The following is a 17283-nucleotide window of genomic DNA, read 5'->3' on the forward strand; positions in this document are numbered from 1 at the left end:
ATGAAACTTCCAGAACTGTTAAAACCGTTAGAAAACAAAGCTGAATTAAAAGTTAAAGGTTTGGCATTGTTTGGTAAATTAATAAGAACGAAAAATGTAGATAAACTACAGGGTGAAACCGTTATACTTGGAGTTCAAAAAACAAACGATGATAAAAAACAAAAATTACAAGTGAGTACTATTACCTGTTATTCAATGAATTGTAGCAAAAATTTTAAAGTCAGTCAATGATAATCCAAACTTATAGTTTAATGATAAAAAAAAAAACATATTTTGTTTCATGTTAATGTTTTATTAAAAGAAAGAAGTTTTTGTTAATGATGATGAAAAGGTGTTAAAGAATAATAATAATGTATTTCTGTTAATAAGGATGAGAGGTAAAGGTTGTTGTAATAATAAATAATGTTTGATCAACTTCCTTCCTTCCTTCCTTCCTTCTTTTCATGTCTTTTGGAAAATTTTAAAATTTTAATTTTCCAAATCTATTTTCATCTTGAAGAAAAGTATTCTTAAATATTAAATTTACACGTAAAGTTTTTAAGAAAAATTATTCAAACACATGAAAGTAAATATGTTTTAAATTTCTCATGCTGCAATGGCACTAATGTGGTATAATAATTTGTACCACATTCATGCCACCATAATATAACATGTCCAGATCATTAATATAATGAAATTAGTTGTGTTTTCTGGTAGTAATGATTACAACAATTCTTTTGAAGTTTTTGTTTTGTAAAATATAATTTTTAAATTGCTAAAAGGCAATCAATAAATAATAATAATAATAATAATAATGGCGGATAGTTTGAACATTATGTAAATGAGTAATTTTTTTCTTATTTAATAAAATCGACTTTAATAGGAAAAATGAAATTTGAAAAGAGAAAAAAAATTTGTTATTTTAACTCTCTTCCTCTCTCTTTCTCTTATTGTTTGTTGAGAAAATAAAATGGCGTTTTATTATTATTATTATTTTAATTAAAGGATAAATAATTACCGGTATATATAACATAAATTATGTTAAATAACAAAAAACATTCTCATGGATTTTTCTTTTATCTTTCCCTCAAACATAAAAACGGTTACATAAAAAAAAGGAGAAAAACATTAAAAGTATTACTACCTTGTTAAGATAATAATAATCAGGTATGTTTAAAAAAAAAATTCTTAAGAGGAGTTTTTTAAAAACCTGTTGAACACATCAAAAGATAACAAAAAAAAAAAAAAGAGGATGCCATCAATCTACAAAACATTCATGGATTCGTATCAATATTGATTATATTTTAGACCCATTTAAACAATTCAAAACTGTCATTAGTCATTTGTTACAAAAAAAAAAAAAAAAAAATTATATTTAAAATGTACCGGGGGGACAACTTTTCTTTGTTTGATTGTGGTCATAATACCCGCGTATTTCTATCTCTCCCCCTCCCCCTCCCCCTCCCCCTCCCCCTATTTCTCTACATACATATATCTTTATGTCAGTTAAAAAATGTCTAATGCATTGTCTGACTTTTCTTTTCTTATTTAATTATTATTTATGTTTTGTAAAATGTTTACTTTGAACCAAAGAAATTGCATTTTTTAAACTTATAATAATAATAATAATAATAATAAAAAGTAATGTTTAAAGTAAAATGATTTAATGAAAATGCAGGCGTTATTATTATTATTATCACTCGAAGATGTAGAATTTATAGTATGGGTTGAATGAATATTTAAAAAAAAATTTATTAAGTGAAAAAAAAATTATTAATTATTATTGTTAACTTATGTGTCGAATAAAAATCGCGTAACAAAATTTTTTTTCTCGAAAAGTTCCTCGAGGGTGACGTAAATATTAAAAAAAATGATCGATTGTTTGTTTGTTGTTGTTGTTGTTGTTGTTTTGAATGAGGTAAAAATATTTAAGAGTCTTCTTATTAAAATCCTCACTTTAAAATTTCATAAATTGTTTTTTTTTTATAAAATCAATAAATTATTTATCGATCGGTCATAATATTTGACGTTTTTACCTATTCATCTATCATTTGTCTACACTCGATCGATATTGATTGATTTATATAAACAATCGATTTATCGTTTGTTTCTACGGTAGTCAGTCATTCAAAAAAAAAATTTTTTTTTTTTCGGTTTATTTATTTGAACCCGGTTATGGTTAATTTGGGTCAAAATGATTTGTTAAACTTTGTAAAACCTAAACAAACAACAAAACAATCATCATTTTGAAAAAAATTTTTTTTTTTTTAATGATTTTTTAATTCGTTTATAACAATGGTAAATATTAATAATAATAATAATAATAATAACACGGTGTTTTGTTATTGTTTTCTTATCATAAACAAAAAAATGATAAGATGGAAGGTTTTTTTTTTAAAAATTGTTTCGCCTACTCGTTTTGATGAATATCATTAAGTTTTTTCTACCCGTATAAGACTTTACGTTTTATTATTATTATTATTATTATTATTGAAAAATAGTAGGAAACGAAGAAATTCATAAATATTAATAATAATAAACTTTTTATCAGGTTTATGAAAAGGTTGATAAACTCAAAGGAGAAGAAGAAGAAGAAGGAAAAAAATTTTTTTTTTATATTCAAATCAGTTTAACGTTATTTATGGCGTCTTTGTTGTTGTCGTCGTTTGTGATACAAAATAATTTTTTTTTTATAAAAATACAAAAGAAGATGAAGAAGAAGAAGATGGTGGAGATGTTTATTATTAAAATCTTTCAATTTTTTCATCTCCCCTTTACCCTACTCCCGCCACACCCCCCCCCCCGGAAAAAAAAGAAAGAAGTTTTTACCAACAAAAATTGTCGAAAGTTTAAAAAAAAAAAAAATTTATTATTATTATTATTATTATTAAATTTTTAGAAATGCTTGTCAACGTTGGATTTGACGTCATTAGGAGTTGGGTCGTGCGTCGGTACTGGAATGTATTTGGTTGCTGGAATGGTTGCAAAAAATTATGCCGGACCTGGAGTCATTTTTTCATTTATCATTGCCGCGGTTGCTTCCATATTTTCAGGTAAATTTTTCCATTTTTCTTTTTTTTTTTTGCAATTAAAAAAAAAAAATTATTTTATTTCGTCGTCTGCTATTACAATTATTATTATTATTATTTTTTCGTCTGCTTTTCGAATTTTTTTTTCTGTTTGTTTTCCCCATTAAAAAAAAATTTATTATAAAATGAAATTCAATTTTTTTTTTTTTTTTGAGGGTAAGAGGGAAGGAGAGAAAAAAAGCGAAACGGGAAAAGGTCAAAGGGTAAAATGATGAGGGAAGAAGGGGAGGGGAAGAGAAGGGAAGAGGGAAAAAAATTAACTTCATTAAATTTAAAAAATTATAATAATAATAAAATTCAAACTTTAAAAGACGTTAAAAAAAAAAAAAATTTTTTAAGTTCATTCGCGATGATATTGACCCAAATTTTAAATATTTTAAAAATTCATTTGTAAAAGAAAATTTTAAAGCAGACTACAACATTTTTTTTTTCGTAACGAATCGTTTAAAAATAATAATGATAATATTTTAAAAAAGGGGTTGAAAACGAACGTGTGAAACTTTTCATCATTATTAAAATTCGGCGAAGGTTTGTTTAAGTTTTAAAAAATTCACGTTTTTACAAAAAAAAAAAATAATAATAATAATAATAAAACAAATATGGCGGTTATTTAGTTTAGTTTTAATATTAATTAAGGTAAAAAGTCACACGCACACACGCTTGCACACACCCGCGTGCACATGTGGCAGGTGTTATTATGTTTAAAAACATTAAAATATTTAAATTATTTTCGTTTCGTTAGCAAAAAAGAAATTTTTTTTTTTATTTTATTAAAATACCGACGCACAAACGCACCCACGCACACATATACACGCACCGGTTCCGTTGAATTTTTACAAAAAAAAAAATAAAATTTTTTCCCATTCGCGAAATATTTTATTTAAATATATAAAAATAAAAAATAAAAAATGAAAATGAAAATTTTCCGTTTTTATTTAAATAATGTTCGGGTTAAAAAACAAAAAAACGAGAAAGATAGAGAGAGAGAGAGATAGAGAGAGAGAAAGAAAGGAAAAGAAAAAGAGAGGGGGGGGGAATGGAAAGTTTTAAAAGGTCAAATATTATAACGGTATAATATAATTCGACATCGTTGTTGTTGTTGTTGTATATCAAAAAAATTACTTCAAGTGTATAATAAAAAAAATATTCTGGGGCGGTTTAAGTTTACCCCTACAAATTTTAATTTATTATTTTTCAAAAAAAAATCATGGCTGAATTTTTTTCGTGGTTTTAGAAAACCGTTTTTTCACGTATCCGTGGGAGTAGTATTCGATGGTACAGGGGAAAAATATGAAATCCTTATAATAATTGTTGTTTTATTTATTTATAATCACGCGACGTTAAATTTTTCCCATAATTAATAATAATTTTTTTTTGGAGGGGAGGAGGAGGGTTTGAAAATTTATATTTGACCGTAATTTTGTAAAATTGGGGGGGAAAAAAACCCATTTTGAAAAATTTAAACCCCTTCTTTCATCTTCTTTATTTAAATTAAATATTCTCTCATTAAGGGTTAGACAACTTAAATTAAAAAAACTTTTATTAATAGAAAAAAAAAAAAGGAAAAACCTTGGAGAAACCTTCCAGAGACGGTATTTAATTATTATTATTATTATTATTATAAAAATTCCTGGAGAAAAATAAAAACTCGACCGGGGGGTTTTTCATTTTTTTTTTTTTTTCAAGGCATGAACACGGTGGGGTAGAAGCGAAATCGGAGAATAAAAAAAAAAAAATTATTTTGTGGTTTGTTTGTTTGTTTGTTCGTTTGTTTTTTTTCTCTCGTAATTAAAAAAAAATTTAGAAAAAAAAAAAGAATGGGGGAGGGGATAAAAACGGATAGGAAAACAGGAAGGGCATTACCGAAAAGGGAATGGGAATGGGAGGGAGAAAAGCCGTTGCCGGGAAAATTACAAAAAAAAAATCAAAATTTAATGAATGTTTTTTAACGTGGAAGCAGAAATAAATTTTTATAAGACTAACAACCTTGTTGCATGTTTAATTTTTCTCTCTCTTTTTTTTTTTTTAAACGGTTAATTTCACGAAATAATTTTCGTGAAATCGATAAAAATTTATTTACGTTTTTCTCGTACGTTTCCGCCCCCCACATCCCCTCCCCCCCAAAAAAAAAGGATTTAAAAAAAATCCTTTTCGAATCTTTAGAAAAACCTTTTTTTGAAACTCCAAAACCTTAGAGAGTTTTTATTATTATTATTATCAATTCAATTTATCATTATTAATAATGTTTAAAAGTCAAAAAGGAGAAGCCATTTTTTAAAAGGAAATGAAAAAAAGGAAAAAAAAGGAAAATTCTAAATGGTAAATGTTTATGAACGCGCTTTATCGGTAACGGTAAAAACTATTATTATTATTATCACATTTACGTGATGATTTTCATCCGTGGAAAATTTTTCATTTTATCGTTTTTAAAATATCATCATCATCATTATCATTATCATTATTATTATTATCAATAATAGTAGGTTAAATTTCAATTTAAATTTTAAATGATAAATTATGTTTTTATCCCGATTTAAATTTTTTTTTTTTTTTTTAACTCTCATACGATTCCCGGGATAACAAAAGGAAAACAATATAAGTGACAGGTGTCGTAAATTAAAAAGGAAAAAAAGGAAAAAAGGAAAAAGAAATTTTTTTTTTTTCAATCCTTTTAAAATCATCAATACTACACGTCAAAATGTTATCGATAATGAATGAATTTAAATTTGATATTTCGTTGATTTATCAAATCGCATTTATTAATTTCGAATTCGACAAACGGACAAAACGCAATGATGATGATGACGATGTGTGATTGTTTGTTTGTTTGTTTGTTAGTTAAAAAAAAAAATTTACGAAAATAAAAAAAAAGGTTGTTTCAAACAACAGACACGAATCGATTATTGATCGTTGATGATGAAACAAAACGACGTTTTAAAATTATTTTAATTTTTTATTGTTTAAACAAACAAACAAACGAACAAACGATTATTAAATATAACGTTTTGTTCTCGTCGTCGTCGACCGCATTCTCGACATTAATATTGATTTACTTTATATGAGGCTAAATAAAACTTTTGGGCGCATGTGACGTATCACGAGGAAAAACTTTAAGTTTAAAACAACAACAACAACCAAAGGGGGGAGGGATGATATTATTATTATTATTATCGATTTAAATTGTTTTGCCGTTTGTCGGAATTTAATAAAAAAAAAACAATTAAAAACTTTTAAGTAAAAACACAACAATGTCGTTTTTGACGTCGGAAAATTTTCTTTCCTTTCCTTTTCTTTCCTTTCTTTCCTTTTCTTTCCTTTTTTTCCTTTTGTAAATCTATTTTTTTAAAAAAAAAAAAAAAAGAAAAAAGTGAAAATGAAATTTTCTTTTTCTTCTGCTTTTTTTTTTTTGATTCCGTCGGCAATTTTTCATTTTTTTTTAAAAAGGATATAAAAATAGTAGTAGTCTGAAACCACGAAGGATTTTTCTTTTCCTTTCCCCCCCCCTTCTAAAAAGAACAAGATAAAAATTTTCCTGTTCAGAGAGAGATTAGAGATAATAATAATAATAATAATAAAGTTGCATTCATTTCAAACGTATAAAAATTACGTAATAAAAAAAAAAAGGAAAAAAAAAGAAAATTTTTTGTTACATTTTTGTCGTTCAGCCATTATCATTTCGATATCATAACAAAAAAAAAGAAATCACGAGCATCGATTGTTATTTTTATGACCATGAAACAAACAAACGAACGAACAAACGACGCTATAAATAATTTTTTTATTTTGTTGTTGAGTTTTTCAAAGTTAAACAAACGGTCTGTGGGGGGAAACAAAAAAAAAAAAAAAAAAAGAAAAAAAAATTTTTTTTTTTTCTTTTTATATTAATTTTATTGTTTTCTTACCTTTGTTTTCCTTCCTTTTTCCTTTCTTTTTCCTTCCTTTTTCTTTCCTTTTTCTTCCTTTTTCTTCCTTTTTTGAATAGTCTTATCATCGTCGAATTGATAACGCGAGTTAATTGTTATCAAATTAATTTTCCGTCGGCTTTTCTGAAAACAAAAAAAAAAAGAAAAAAGTTGTAAAATATTATTTTTTATAATAAACGAGTGAGTGAATGAATGAATGAATGAGTGAATGAGTAAATGAATGAGTGAATGAGTGAATGAATGAATGAATTTTTATTTTCGTATCTCTTTTTTCAAGATAAATGAAAGCAATAACGATGATGTTGATGTTGTTGTTGGAAAAGAAGATGTTGCATAAGGTATTAAGTGTTTGTTTGTTTGTTTGTTTGTTTTCAGGGGCTTGTTATGCTGAATTTGGCGTTAGAGTACCACACACGACAGGTTCTGCATACATGTACAGTTACGTTACCGTCGGTGAATTCATTGCCTTCGTCATCGGATGGAACATGATACTCGAATATCTTATTGGTACGGCAGCATGTTCTTGCGCATTGAGCGCTTGTTTGAATGCTTTAACAAACGGGAAAATAAGCAACGCGACAGCAGAAACCTTCGGAACCATGTTTGGTAAATATGAATTCATTCAAATATCATTATTATTATCGCTCAGTGAGGAAATCTTTCGGGTTGATGAGAATTCTTGGAGAGAAAAGAAATTTCAATTTAAGAATTTTGTATTAGAGAAAAAAATAATAATAATTTTTTGGCGTAAGTTTACCGTTTTTCATCTTTACTCATTAGTGATAATAATGATAATAATAGTAATAATAATAATAATAATAATAGGTAATGGAATTGCGTGGGACGACCCACGCGTTCTTTCAAAAATAATTTTATTAATAGCACACAAACACACACACACACACACACACACGTCATTGATATCATTTTATTCGTAAGAATTTCTAGAAAATTCCAAAAGAATTATTTTCCAGATTAAAAGTTTTAATTACTATGATGATAATAATAATAATAATAATAATAATAATTTTTTGGGGAAAAATCAAAAAGAATTTTGAGTATTAAAAATGAAATTTCACCGAATGAAAATCTTTGTGTGGGATCGTTTTAAAAAAAAAAAACTTTTAAAAGTACAAATGAGAGTGAGAGAGAGGGAGAGACAGAGAAAGAGAAACTCATTATGAAGTTTTCGAAATAATGATGATGATAATAATAATAATTTTGAAAAAATAAAAAAAATTTTTTTTTCTATTTTCCGCAAGTAAAAATTTATTCATAGGAAATGAGAGAGTGGAAGAGAGAAAAATAGAATTAATAATAATAATAATCGGTTAATAACAATAAAGTCAAAATTAATAAATGGTTAAAATGTTAACGAATAAATTTATTAATCAAAAAAAAAAAATTTTTTTAAATTAATATTAATATTAATAATAATAATAATGATAGTGATAAGAAAAAGTTAATTAAAAATTAAATTTAAATGTTACTTAAGGTTAAAATTTGTGTTAAAAAAAAAATTTTTGTGTAGGTTTACCGACAGGTCGTCCCGACTAAATATTAATAATAATAATAATAATAATAATTTTTTTTATTCGTTTTCGACGTAGGCGTCGGATACCCGCGAAGATTTTAAAAAAAAAAAACTTCTATTCAATTTAAATGAACGTTTCTTTTCTTTTTTTTCTTTTTGTAATTAACAAAAGGAAAAAAAAAATTAATTTTGTTGTTCGGTTTGATGTTTGAAATAATCATCATCATCATTATTATTATTATTATTATTATTATTATTAAAAAAGAAAAAACTTTTAAATTATTTTTACTTTAAAAAAAAAAAAATTAAATTTTTTTTTAATTTAATAAAAAAAAAACGTCGTCTGCGTTTTTTCTTTCTTTGAAATATTTCGAATTATTTTATCGATATATCGATCGATTAATCGATCGATTTAAAAAAATTTTAAATTTGTAAATAAATTTTATAAAAAAAAAAAAACAAAAAAAAGGTTTTTGTGATAGTTGAAGAAAAGAAAAGTTTTGATTTCGAGAAATGCGATGAAAAAGGAAAAGGAAAAAAGGAAAAGAAAGTAAATTAAATAAAGAGTGAAAGGTGAAAGGTGAAAAGGAAAAAAAAGGGATAAAAGAAAATTTTTTTTTTTTTGTTTTCCCGCCCCCCAGACGTTTCTGACGTATTGTTTTTCGTTTCCGTTCGATAGATTGTTAATGTTAAAAAAAAAAAATGGAACGTTCCGGAAGAAAAATTTTCCATGAGCGCGCAATATTTAAAACAAAAAAAATAAATAAAATTAATTATTATTAATATCTAATACCTTAGTTTTCGTTTACGACCTAAATTATTATTATTATTATTATTATGATTATTATTTACAACTTTAATACGATAATAATAATACATTCCATTCGTACGTTACGATTATATTTAAGTATTGGAAAAATATCGATCGCTGGAGAATATAAAAAGTTTTTTTTTTATCGTTCCAGGTCATCCTCCAGACTTTTTATCATTCATAATAACGATTTTAATGATGATAATAATGGCGGCGGGAGTTAAAAAATCATTGATATTCAATAATATATTAAACGCGATTAATTTAGCCGTTTGGGTTTTCGTCATGACTGCCGGATTATTTTACGTTGATGGAGAAAATTGGTCTGAACATAAAGGATTTTTACCCTACGGTTGGTCAGGGGTACGTAACTAACGCCATTTTCCAAATACATTAACTCCTTCAAACACATCAATAATAATAATAATAATAAAAACAAGTTTTAAATAAAAGTTGAAACCTACCAAGATGATGGAAAACCATAAAAATGAACTTTGAAATAACAAAATATTTTTTTTTTTTTGTTATGATAGTTTGCTAAAGATTATTATAAAAAAAAAAAAAAAACATCATTCATGACGATTTTTTTTTTTCTCCAGAATATTCTCTTACCTTGTATCACGTGGTATATCCTCCATAACTTCTTGAAAAGGCTTTATTACCAACGACAACAACGACTTATTTATATTGATATTTTTTTTTTTTTTTTAAATGATTTATATTTTTTTTTTTTTTTAATTCTCGTCGTTATTATTATTATTATTTCATATTCCAGGTTTTTACGGGTGCAGCAACTTGTTTTTACGCGTTCATTGGCTTTGATATAATTGCAACAACCGGAGAAGAAGCACAAAATCCAAAGAAATCAATACCGTATGCGATAGTATCAAGTCTAATTATAATATTAATTGCATACGTAACGAGTTCGATGATGTTAACTCTGATCGGTGAGATTAAATTTTTATATTCATCCGAAAACAAACAAACAAACAAACAAACAAACAAACGAACAGAGGAACAGACGATTAAAAAGTGACATCAATTCGATGTTACAAAGACGACGACGAGCGGAAATCAAACAGGAAACGGTTTTGTGACATATAAAAGAAAAAATACGTAATATTTACTACTACCACGACGACTAATACTACTACCGGAAATGATAAAACCGTTAAAACTCGGTTTGTCGGTCATAATTAATGACCTTTTTTTTTCCGATCGTGTCAAATGTTCAAAATACTTTCGGATCGAATACGGAATAATATAAATTATTTATAACTTTTGAAAAAAAAATTTTTCCCCCATTTTTTTTTATTTATATCGAAAAATCGGGAGGAGTAGGGGGAAGGAGGGGAGGGGAGAGGAAGAGGGATAAAAAAACGGGAAGAGGAAAATTAAGGGAAAATTTCCATATTTTTTTCTGGTGCATTACGTTTAGGAAAAAAAAAGAAAAAAAGAAAATAGATCGATATTTACGGCGGTTTAAAATGGCGTCGTTATTTTATTTATGAGGTTTTTTTACGTAATTTTCAGTGCCGTACGAAGAAGTTGATCCGGATTCGGCTTTGGTGGAAATGTTTGGACAAGTCGGTGCGTACAATAGTAAATATATAGTAGCTGTTGGAGCATTGGCAGGTTTGACGGTTTCAATGTTCGGTTCCATGTTTCCAATGCCTCGAATCGTTTATGCTATGGCACAAGATGGCTTAATATTTAAGTAAATATATATTTTTACACGCTCTCTTGCTTGTTTGATTGATATAAGTTGAGAAAATTTTATTTTTGTTCAGACAATTATCACACATATGGTTTCTAACGGGTACTCCAGCTTTTGCAACATTAGTTTCCGGATTGTCTGCTGCCGTCGCGGCACTTTTTCTCAAATTAGAAATACTCGTTGAAATGATGTCCATCGGTAGGTTGGAAAAATTTATATAATTTATGATTTCAACGAAGGGTTTGGAAGGTAAATGGTTTCTTTCAAATCAACAGGTACACTGTTGGCATATACTCTCGTATCGACATGCGTGTTGATACTTCGCTACCAACCCCATTCCACGAACTTGATAGAACTATTACCGGAATCATTGAGAACTCCGGTAAAAGGTTCACCGACGAAGGAAACGATGAGTAATGGGCAAGTCGTTTTCGGAAACAAACTTCATCCGGATGAATTGAGGTCAGCACTTGAAGGAGCATCATCGCCTCTACCTACTTCCTATTCGCCGACTCCATCCGACATTAGTAGACAACGAGTTAGTCGTTTACTGATTCCGATAGTTTAAGCTTGTAGATTTATATCCTCCCCCCCATTCCGTTGACGTTCACACGAATTTAATTTTTCTTACGTTTAAGGTCATGGTTAGAAGAGTGACGAGATCTTCTCCAGACAGCGACGATACTTATCCGGGCGATGATGAAGAATTTGGAATGAAAGACGATCAATTTTTAGTATCGGATCGTAGCGAAAATAAATTTTACGGTTCGCTACCGGGTGCAGCGAGTTGTAATACTGGAAGTATGGGACCCGCCTTGGGAAATTTAGGTAGAAGATTTCAGGTGAGAATTATTAATTCAAACAAACAACAAACAAACAAACAAACAATGAAATTAAAAAAAAAAAAAAAAAAAAAAAGAAAAGAAATTTGTGGGCGCGTCGAATTAACAAAAAAAAATTTCAATTTTTTCACAGGCGCTCACATATTTGTGTCCGGCAATATTTCCATGGGTGGATACGGGACCGGCAACAACCGAATCCGGAATGTTTGTTATCAAAATGGTGGCAATTCTTTATTTGTTAATATTTATTTTCGATTTAATTATAGTTGCCGGTTTGGAAAACATGAATTGGGCCACGACTTTTTTCCTATTTGTTTTTCTTATTGGCATAATAGGAGTTTTATTAATAATATCTAGAAAACCGCAAAACAAGTGAGTTGGTGTCTCCCACCCCTCCCCCTACCCTATTCGTTTTCACTTCCGGTTTTAAAATTTTTTTTTATTATTTTTTAAAGGAAAACTTTAATGTTCATGACACCAGGTTTACCATTTGTACCGGCAATAGCAGTTACCGTTAACATATATTTAATTTTTAAACTTTCAATATTGACGTTAGTAAGATTTACCATTTGGATGATTGTAGGTAAGTCGAAAACAAACAAAAAATTATTCGTAAGAAACAATAAATGATGATGATGATTATGATTACAGGTCTTTTAGTTTATTTTAAATACGGTATTAAAAACAGCACGTTGGAAACGGAAGTGGAAGAATCGAGCGAACCGGAATGTCCGCAAAACATCGAGTTGACAATACCTAAAACGGATGAATATAGAGGAGGAGTTTTTGCACCACCGTCTCCGACTCAACAACAACAAACAACAACACAACAACAATCGGGTCAAGATTACAACACGTCGAGAAGCGGATTATTCGTATCGGATCCTTTAGCATTTCCAACGTGGGACGATTAAAAAATTTTTTTTTTGTCTCGATTAAATTTAATGGCACACACACCAACAAACAAACAAACAAACAAACGAATGCAATAAACCTTAAAATTTTAATTATTTTACTTACTAATAACAATAATATTTTATTTATTCATTTATTTATTTAAAATTAAATCCGTGTGCCATATTTAAAATTCAATTGTGATTTACCTGTTAATAATAATAATATTAATAATAATAATAATAATAATAATAATAATAATAATAATAATAATAATAATAATAATAATAATAATAATAATAATAATAATAATAATTTATTTATTTATTAAAAAAAAAATGAGACTCGTAGTTGTTGTTGTTGTTGTTGTAAAAAAAAAAAAAAAACGTTAGAATCGATTAAAACCTTCAAAAAGTATTTTCATATATCTCTATCTCTTTCTTTCTCTCTCCCCCTTTCCCTCCCTCCCCCACTCGCTCTCTCTTTCTCTCTCTCTCTTTTTCTCTCTCTTCCTCTCTATTAACTCTTTTTTTTTTTTTTTCATTTTTATTTTTACGACCTTTTTGAGGTTTTATATCGACGAAAAATATTAATAATAAAAATACTAATACTAATAATAATAATAATAAATTTTGTTATGATATTTTTAATTATGTGAGTTATAAATAAGTAAGTAAATAAATAAATAAATAAACATTATTATTATTATTAAAAACTTATTAAGATTTAAATAAAAAGTTTTATTAATGATTAAAATATATATATATATATATATCAAAATTTGTATTTATTATACATAAATAAATATATACATAATAGTTGGATAGATATGATATATATATATATATATATATATATATATATATACACATAAATAAGTTATTTATTATTATTATCATTATCATTATTTTTATTTATTTGTTTTAATTTAAAAAAAAAAAAAATTTATTCGTTATTATTATTTAATAATATTTATTATTTATTGTTGCTGTCTGTTGTTACTGTTGTTTCATAGATTGTTTGTTTGTTCGTTTGTTCGTCTTTTTTTATTATTTAATAATAATAATAACAATAAATTTATTTAATTAGATTTAAATGAGAGATAAATAATAAAAATATAACGAATGCGAAAATTTTCATTTTTTTTTTTTTTTTTTGTTAACATATCATAAACATAATTTAAATTTCTTTTACGTCGAAAAGAAAATTCTGGAAAAATTAATGATAATAATGATGATGATGATGATGTTGATTGCGATGACGTGGAAAAAAAAGAAAAAGAAAAAAAAAAAAGAATCGAAAGCCTTAAAATATCATTTTTCGTAGTTTGAGATAAAAAAAAAAATTTTAATTATTTATTTACTTATTTATTACCTATCGTCTAATTATTAATTATAAATTAATTAATTAATTTTGAAATATGATACCCGTATAATTATTATTATTATTATTAAATAAATAAATAAATGTAAGAGATGATGATGATAATAATAAAATAATCGATCGATCTATAGTTTTGTAAATTTACCATTAGTTAAAAAGTTTCAAAAGTTTTAATTATTATTATCATTAATTAATTAAATAATTATTATTATTATTAATTCGTTCGTTGTTTCGTATTAGATATTTTATTACGGTAATAATAATAATAATAGTAATATTTTTTAAAAAAATTTAAATTTCATTATGAGACTGAATGAAAAAATTTTTATTTTTTTCTTTCGAGTTATTTAAATGATCAGTTTTAGTCTCTCTCTCTCTCTCTCTTTCGCTCTTACTGATAACGTTTACTGATAAGTGATAAGACGGAATGATTAGATAGATAGATACATTCTGGAAAAATAAACAAAGGATAATCGGATAATTTCGGATGAATTTTTTTAGCCTTTTTTTTAAAAATAATAATAATAATTTACTTATTTATTTATTTATTTATTAAACATATAAAATAAACTTTTAATAAAAATTCAAATCCTAACATTATCATCATCATCATCATCATCATCATCATCATCGCCATTATCATTACCATCATCATCACCATCATTATCATTATTATCATTTTAATTTACGTTCATTTGATTTTATTTAAATAAAAAAAAAAATTACTTTTCGCAATCGTAAACAATTAATAATAATAATAATAATAAATCACCTCTCACATATTTATATATATATATATATATTACCGATGGCAATATTATACTAATAATAATAATAATAATTAGTTACGATGATGATAATAATAATATTAAAATTGATTTTTGTTTGTATAATAAAAATTACAAATTCGTTTAAAAAAAAAAAAAAAAACAGGAATAATAGTAATAATAATAATGAAGATGATGTTTGTTACGTAATAATAATAATAATAATAATAAAAATAATAATGGGGGGGAAAAAAAAAAATTTCGATTCGATGTGAAAATAATAATAATAATAATAACGAGATGATGATGATGATGGCGTAATAATAACGGATAAATAATAGAAAAAATAATTTGTACTTATTATTATTATTATTACTATTATTAAATAAAATTTCCGAAAATTAAAATAAAATAAAGACAGTTATTATTTAAACAAATTTAAAAAAAAAAAAAAGATTAATAATAATAATAATTATCCATATTTATTTATTTAAATATATATATATATATAATTCTCTAACAATAAAAAAAAAAAAAATTTTTTTTCTTCTTTTTAACAGATTAATAATAATAATAATAATAATAATAATTTTTATTTATTTAATTATTTATAATATAAATGAATCATAGTCTAACAATTATTATTATTATAATTATTATTTTTATTATTATTATTATTAATTTTATTAATAAATTTAATAATTAACAATTAATTTCAAAATTGACAGTCTAAAAATATATATATATATATATATATATTCTTTTTCTTGTCGTATATTTATCCTCTCTCTCTCTTTCACTCCCACTCTCTCTCTCTTTCTCTCTTTATTTTCTTGTGTTAGTTTTATAGAAGAAGAACAAAAAGAAGAAAAAAATTTTTTTAATTTTTGTCGAATCGACAACAACAAACAACCGAAACAAACAAAAACCATATAAAAAAGGGAAGTTTGGGCGGAGTTATTATTATATATATATATATATATTTACTCTATGGGTTTCGCGATGATGATGATGATGTTTGTTTTCTTTTAAAAAAAAAAAAAATAATAATAATAATAATCATACTTATTCGCACAATTTTTTATCACAGACAAGGCCACACATTTAAAAATAAAAAATAAAATTTTTTAAACTTTTTAATTTTCCCATCCCACCTCCCTCCCCCCAATAAAAAAAAATCGATAATAATAATGATAATAATAATTTTTAAAAAAACAAACAAACAACAACGTTAAGGATAATTATTTGTAACAATTGGAAGCATTGAAATTTGTTGTTGTTGTTGTTGTTGTTAGAGGAGGAGGAGGAGGAATACACAACAAACAAACACACGAAAAAAAAAAAAAAAAGAAAATTTTCTGGAAGATACGTTACGTAAATCTACGAAATAATAATAATAATAATGATAATGGTGATAATTTAACGTCGGCGAAATCATCCGTCTTTTTTTTTCTTACGTTACGCCTATCCCCCACCCCCGGTTTAAATTCCCACCCCTTCCCATAAATTTAATTTTTTTTTTATTTCAAAGTTTAAAAAAAATTTTTTTTTTTTTGGAGCACATGATAATAATAATATTTATTGTTTGATTTCTCTTTCTTTTCTTTTACTCTATTTGTAAAAAAAAAAAATAATAATAATAATAATAATGATAACAATAATAAATAAATATGGCTTCTTCTTCTTTTTTTTTTAATTTTTTCATAAAATAACATTTTATGCTTGAGCGTTGTCGTGGTGGTGGCGGTGGTGGTAGTGGTGACGGCGGTATTGGTGGTGGTGTCAATAGTTTTTCCGGTTTATCATTTTAACTGTCTCGCTGTGCACTCGCTACGATCCCCCCCCCTTCCCCCCCATCCGGATATCACCGAGATCGAATAAATCACGCGATTCGCAAATTTTCCGTTTTCTTTTCTTTTCTTTTCTTTTTTCTTTTATTGTTAAATTTAATTAGTTCGTAATTACCTTTTGCGTTCTTCTTGGTTGGTAGACATTTTTAAAACGAACGAGTGAGTGCGTGCGTGCGTGCGCGCCCCTGCGTGTGTGCTCGAATCTTTTGCTCTGAATGTGTTCTGTGTGTCTCCGTGCGTGCATTCCTTCCTTCCTTCCATCCTTCCTTCCATCCTTCCTTCCTTCTTTCTTTCTTTCGCGCGTTTTCAATTATTGTCCGTACTTTGCTCTTTCGTTAAAAATAAAAAAAAAATAGTAATAATGATGATAATGATAATAATAATAATAATGACGATGATAAAAAAAAAAAAAAATTTAAAAAACTATGGCCGAAGCTCCTTGTCTTGTGCAACCTCCCACCATGACTCTGTAACTCGCCATTTCCGATAATCCG

General features: G+C 26.1%; 3 protein-coding genes across 3 annotated transcripts in view; 2 read left to right on the top strand and 1 right to left on the bottom strand.

The window, feature by feature from the left end:
• On the top strand, window positions 1-736 carry Phum_PHUM499070 (uncharacterized protein; the record flags this gene model as incomplete). The annotated part of the gene is made up of 2 exons (XM_002430743.1): window positions 1-171; window positions 659-736. 2 exons carry the CDS (start codon window positions 1-3, stop codon window positions 734-736), a joined length of 249 nt encoding a protein of 82 aa, XP_002430788.1.
• Window positions 737-2349: 1613 nt separating this feature from the next.
• On the top strand, window positions 2350-12809 carry Phum_PHUM499080 (Cationic amino acid transporter, putative; the record flags this gene model as incomplete). Its single annotated transcript, XM_002430744.1, has 14 exons — window positions 2350-2364; window positions 2531-2606; window positions 2687-2715; window positions 2879-3032; window positions 7367-7597; window positions 9491-9699; window positions 10112-10283; window positions 10870-11053; window positions 11127-11251; window positions 11329-11591; window positions 11692-11895; window positions 12029-12267; window positions 12351-12478; window positions 12547-12809. 14 exons carry the CDS (start codon window positions 2350-2352, stop codon window positions 12807-12809), a joined length of 2292 nt encoding a protein of 763 aa, XP_002430789.1.
• Window positions 12810-17212: 4403 nt separating this feature from the next.
• Phum_PHUM499090 (adiponectin receptor, putative) overlaps window positions 17213-17283 on the bottom strand; it is a gene marked incomplete at both ends in the record, with an annotated part of 2088 nt that continues 2017 nt past the window's right edge. Inside the window, one exon of the mRNA XM_002430745.1 lies at window positions 17213-17256. Coding sequence (XP_002430790.1) covers window positions 17213-17256 — 44 coding nt within the window. The remainder of the gene's footprint in view (window positions 17257-17283) is intronic.

Source organism: Pediculus humanus, genomic scaffold (assembly GCF_000006295.1).
Source record: "Pediculus humanus corporis 1103172108266 genomic scaffold, whole genome shotgun sequence".
Taxonomy (NCBI): Eukaryota; Metazoa; Arthropoda; class Insecta; order Psocodea; family Pediculidae; genus Pediculus; species Pediculus humanus.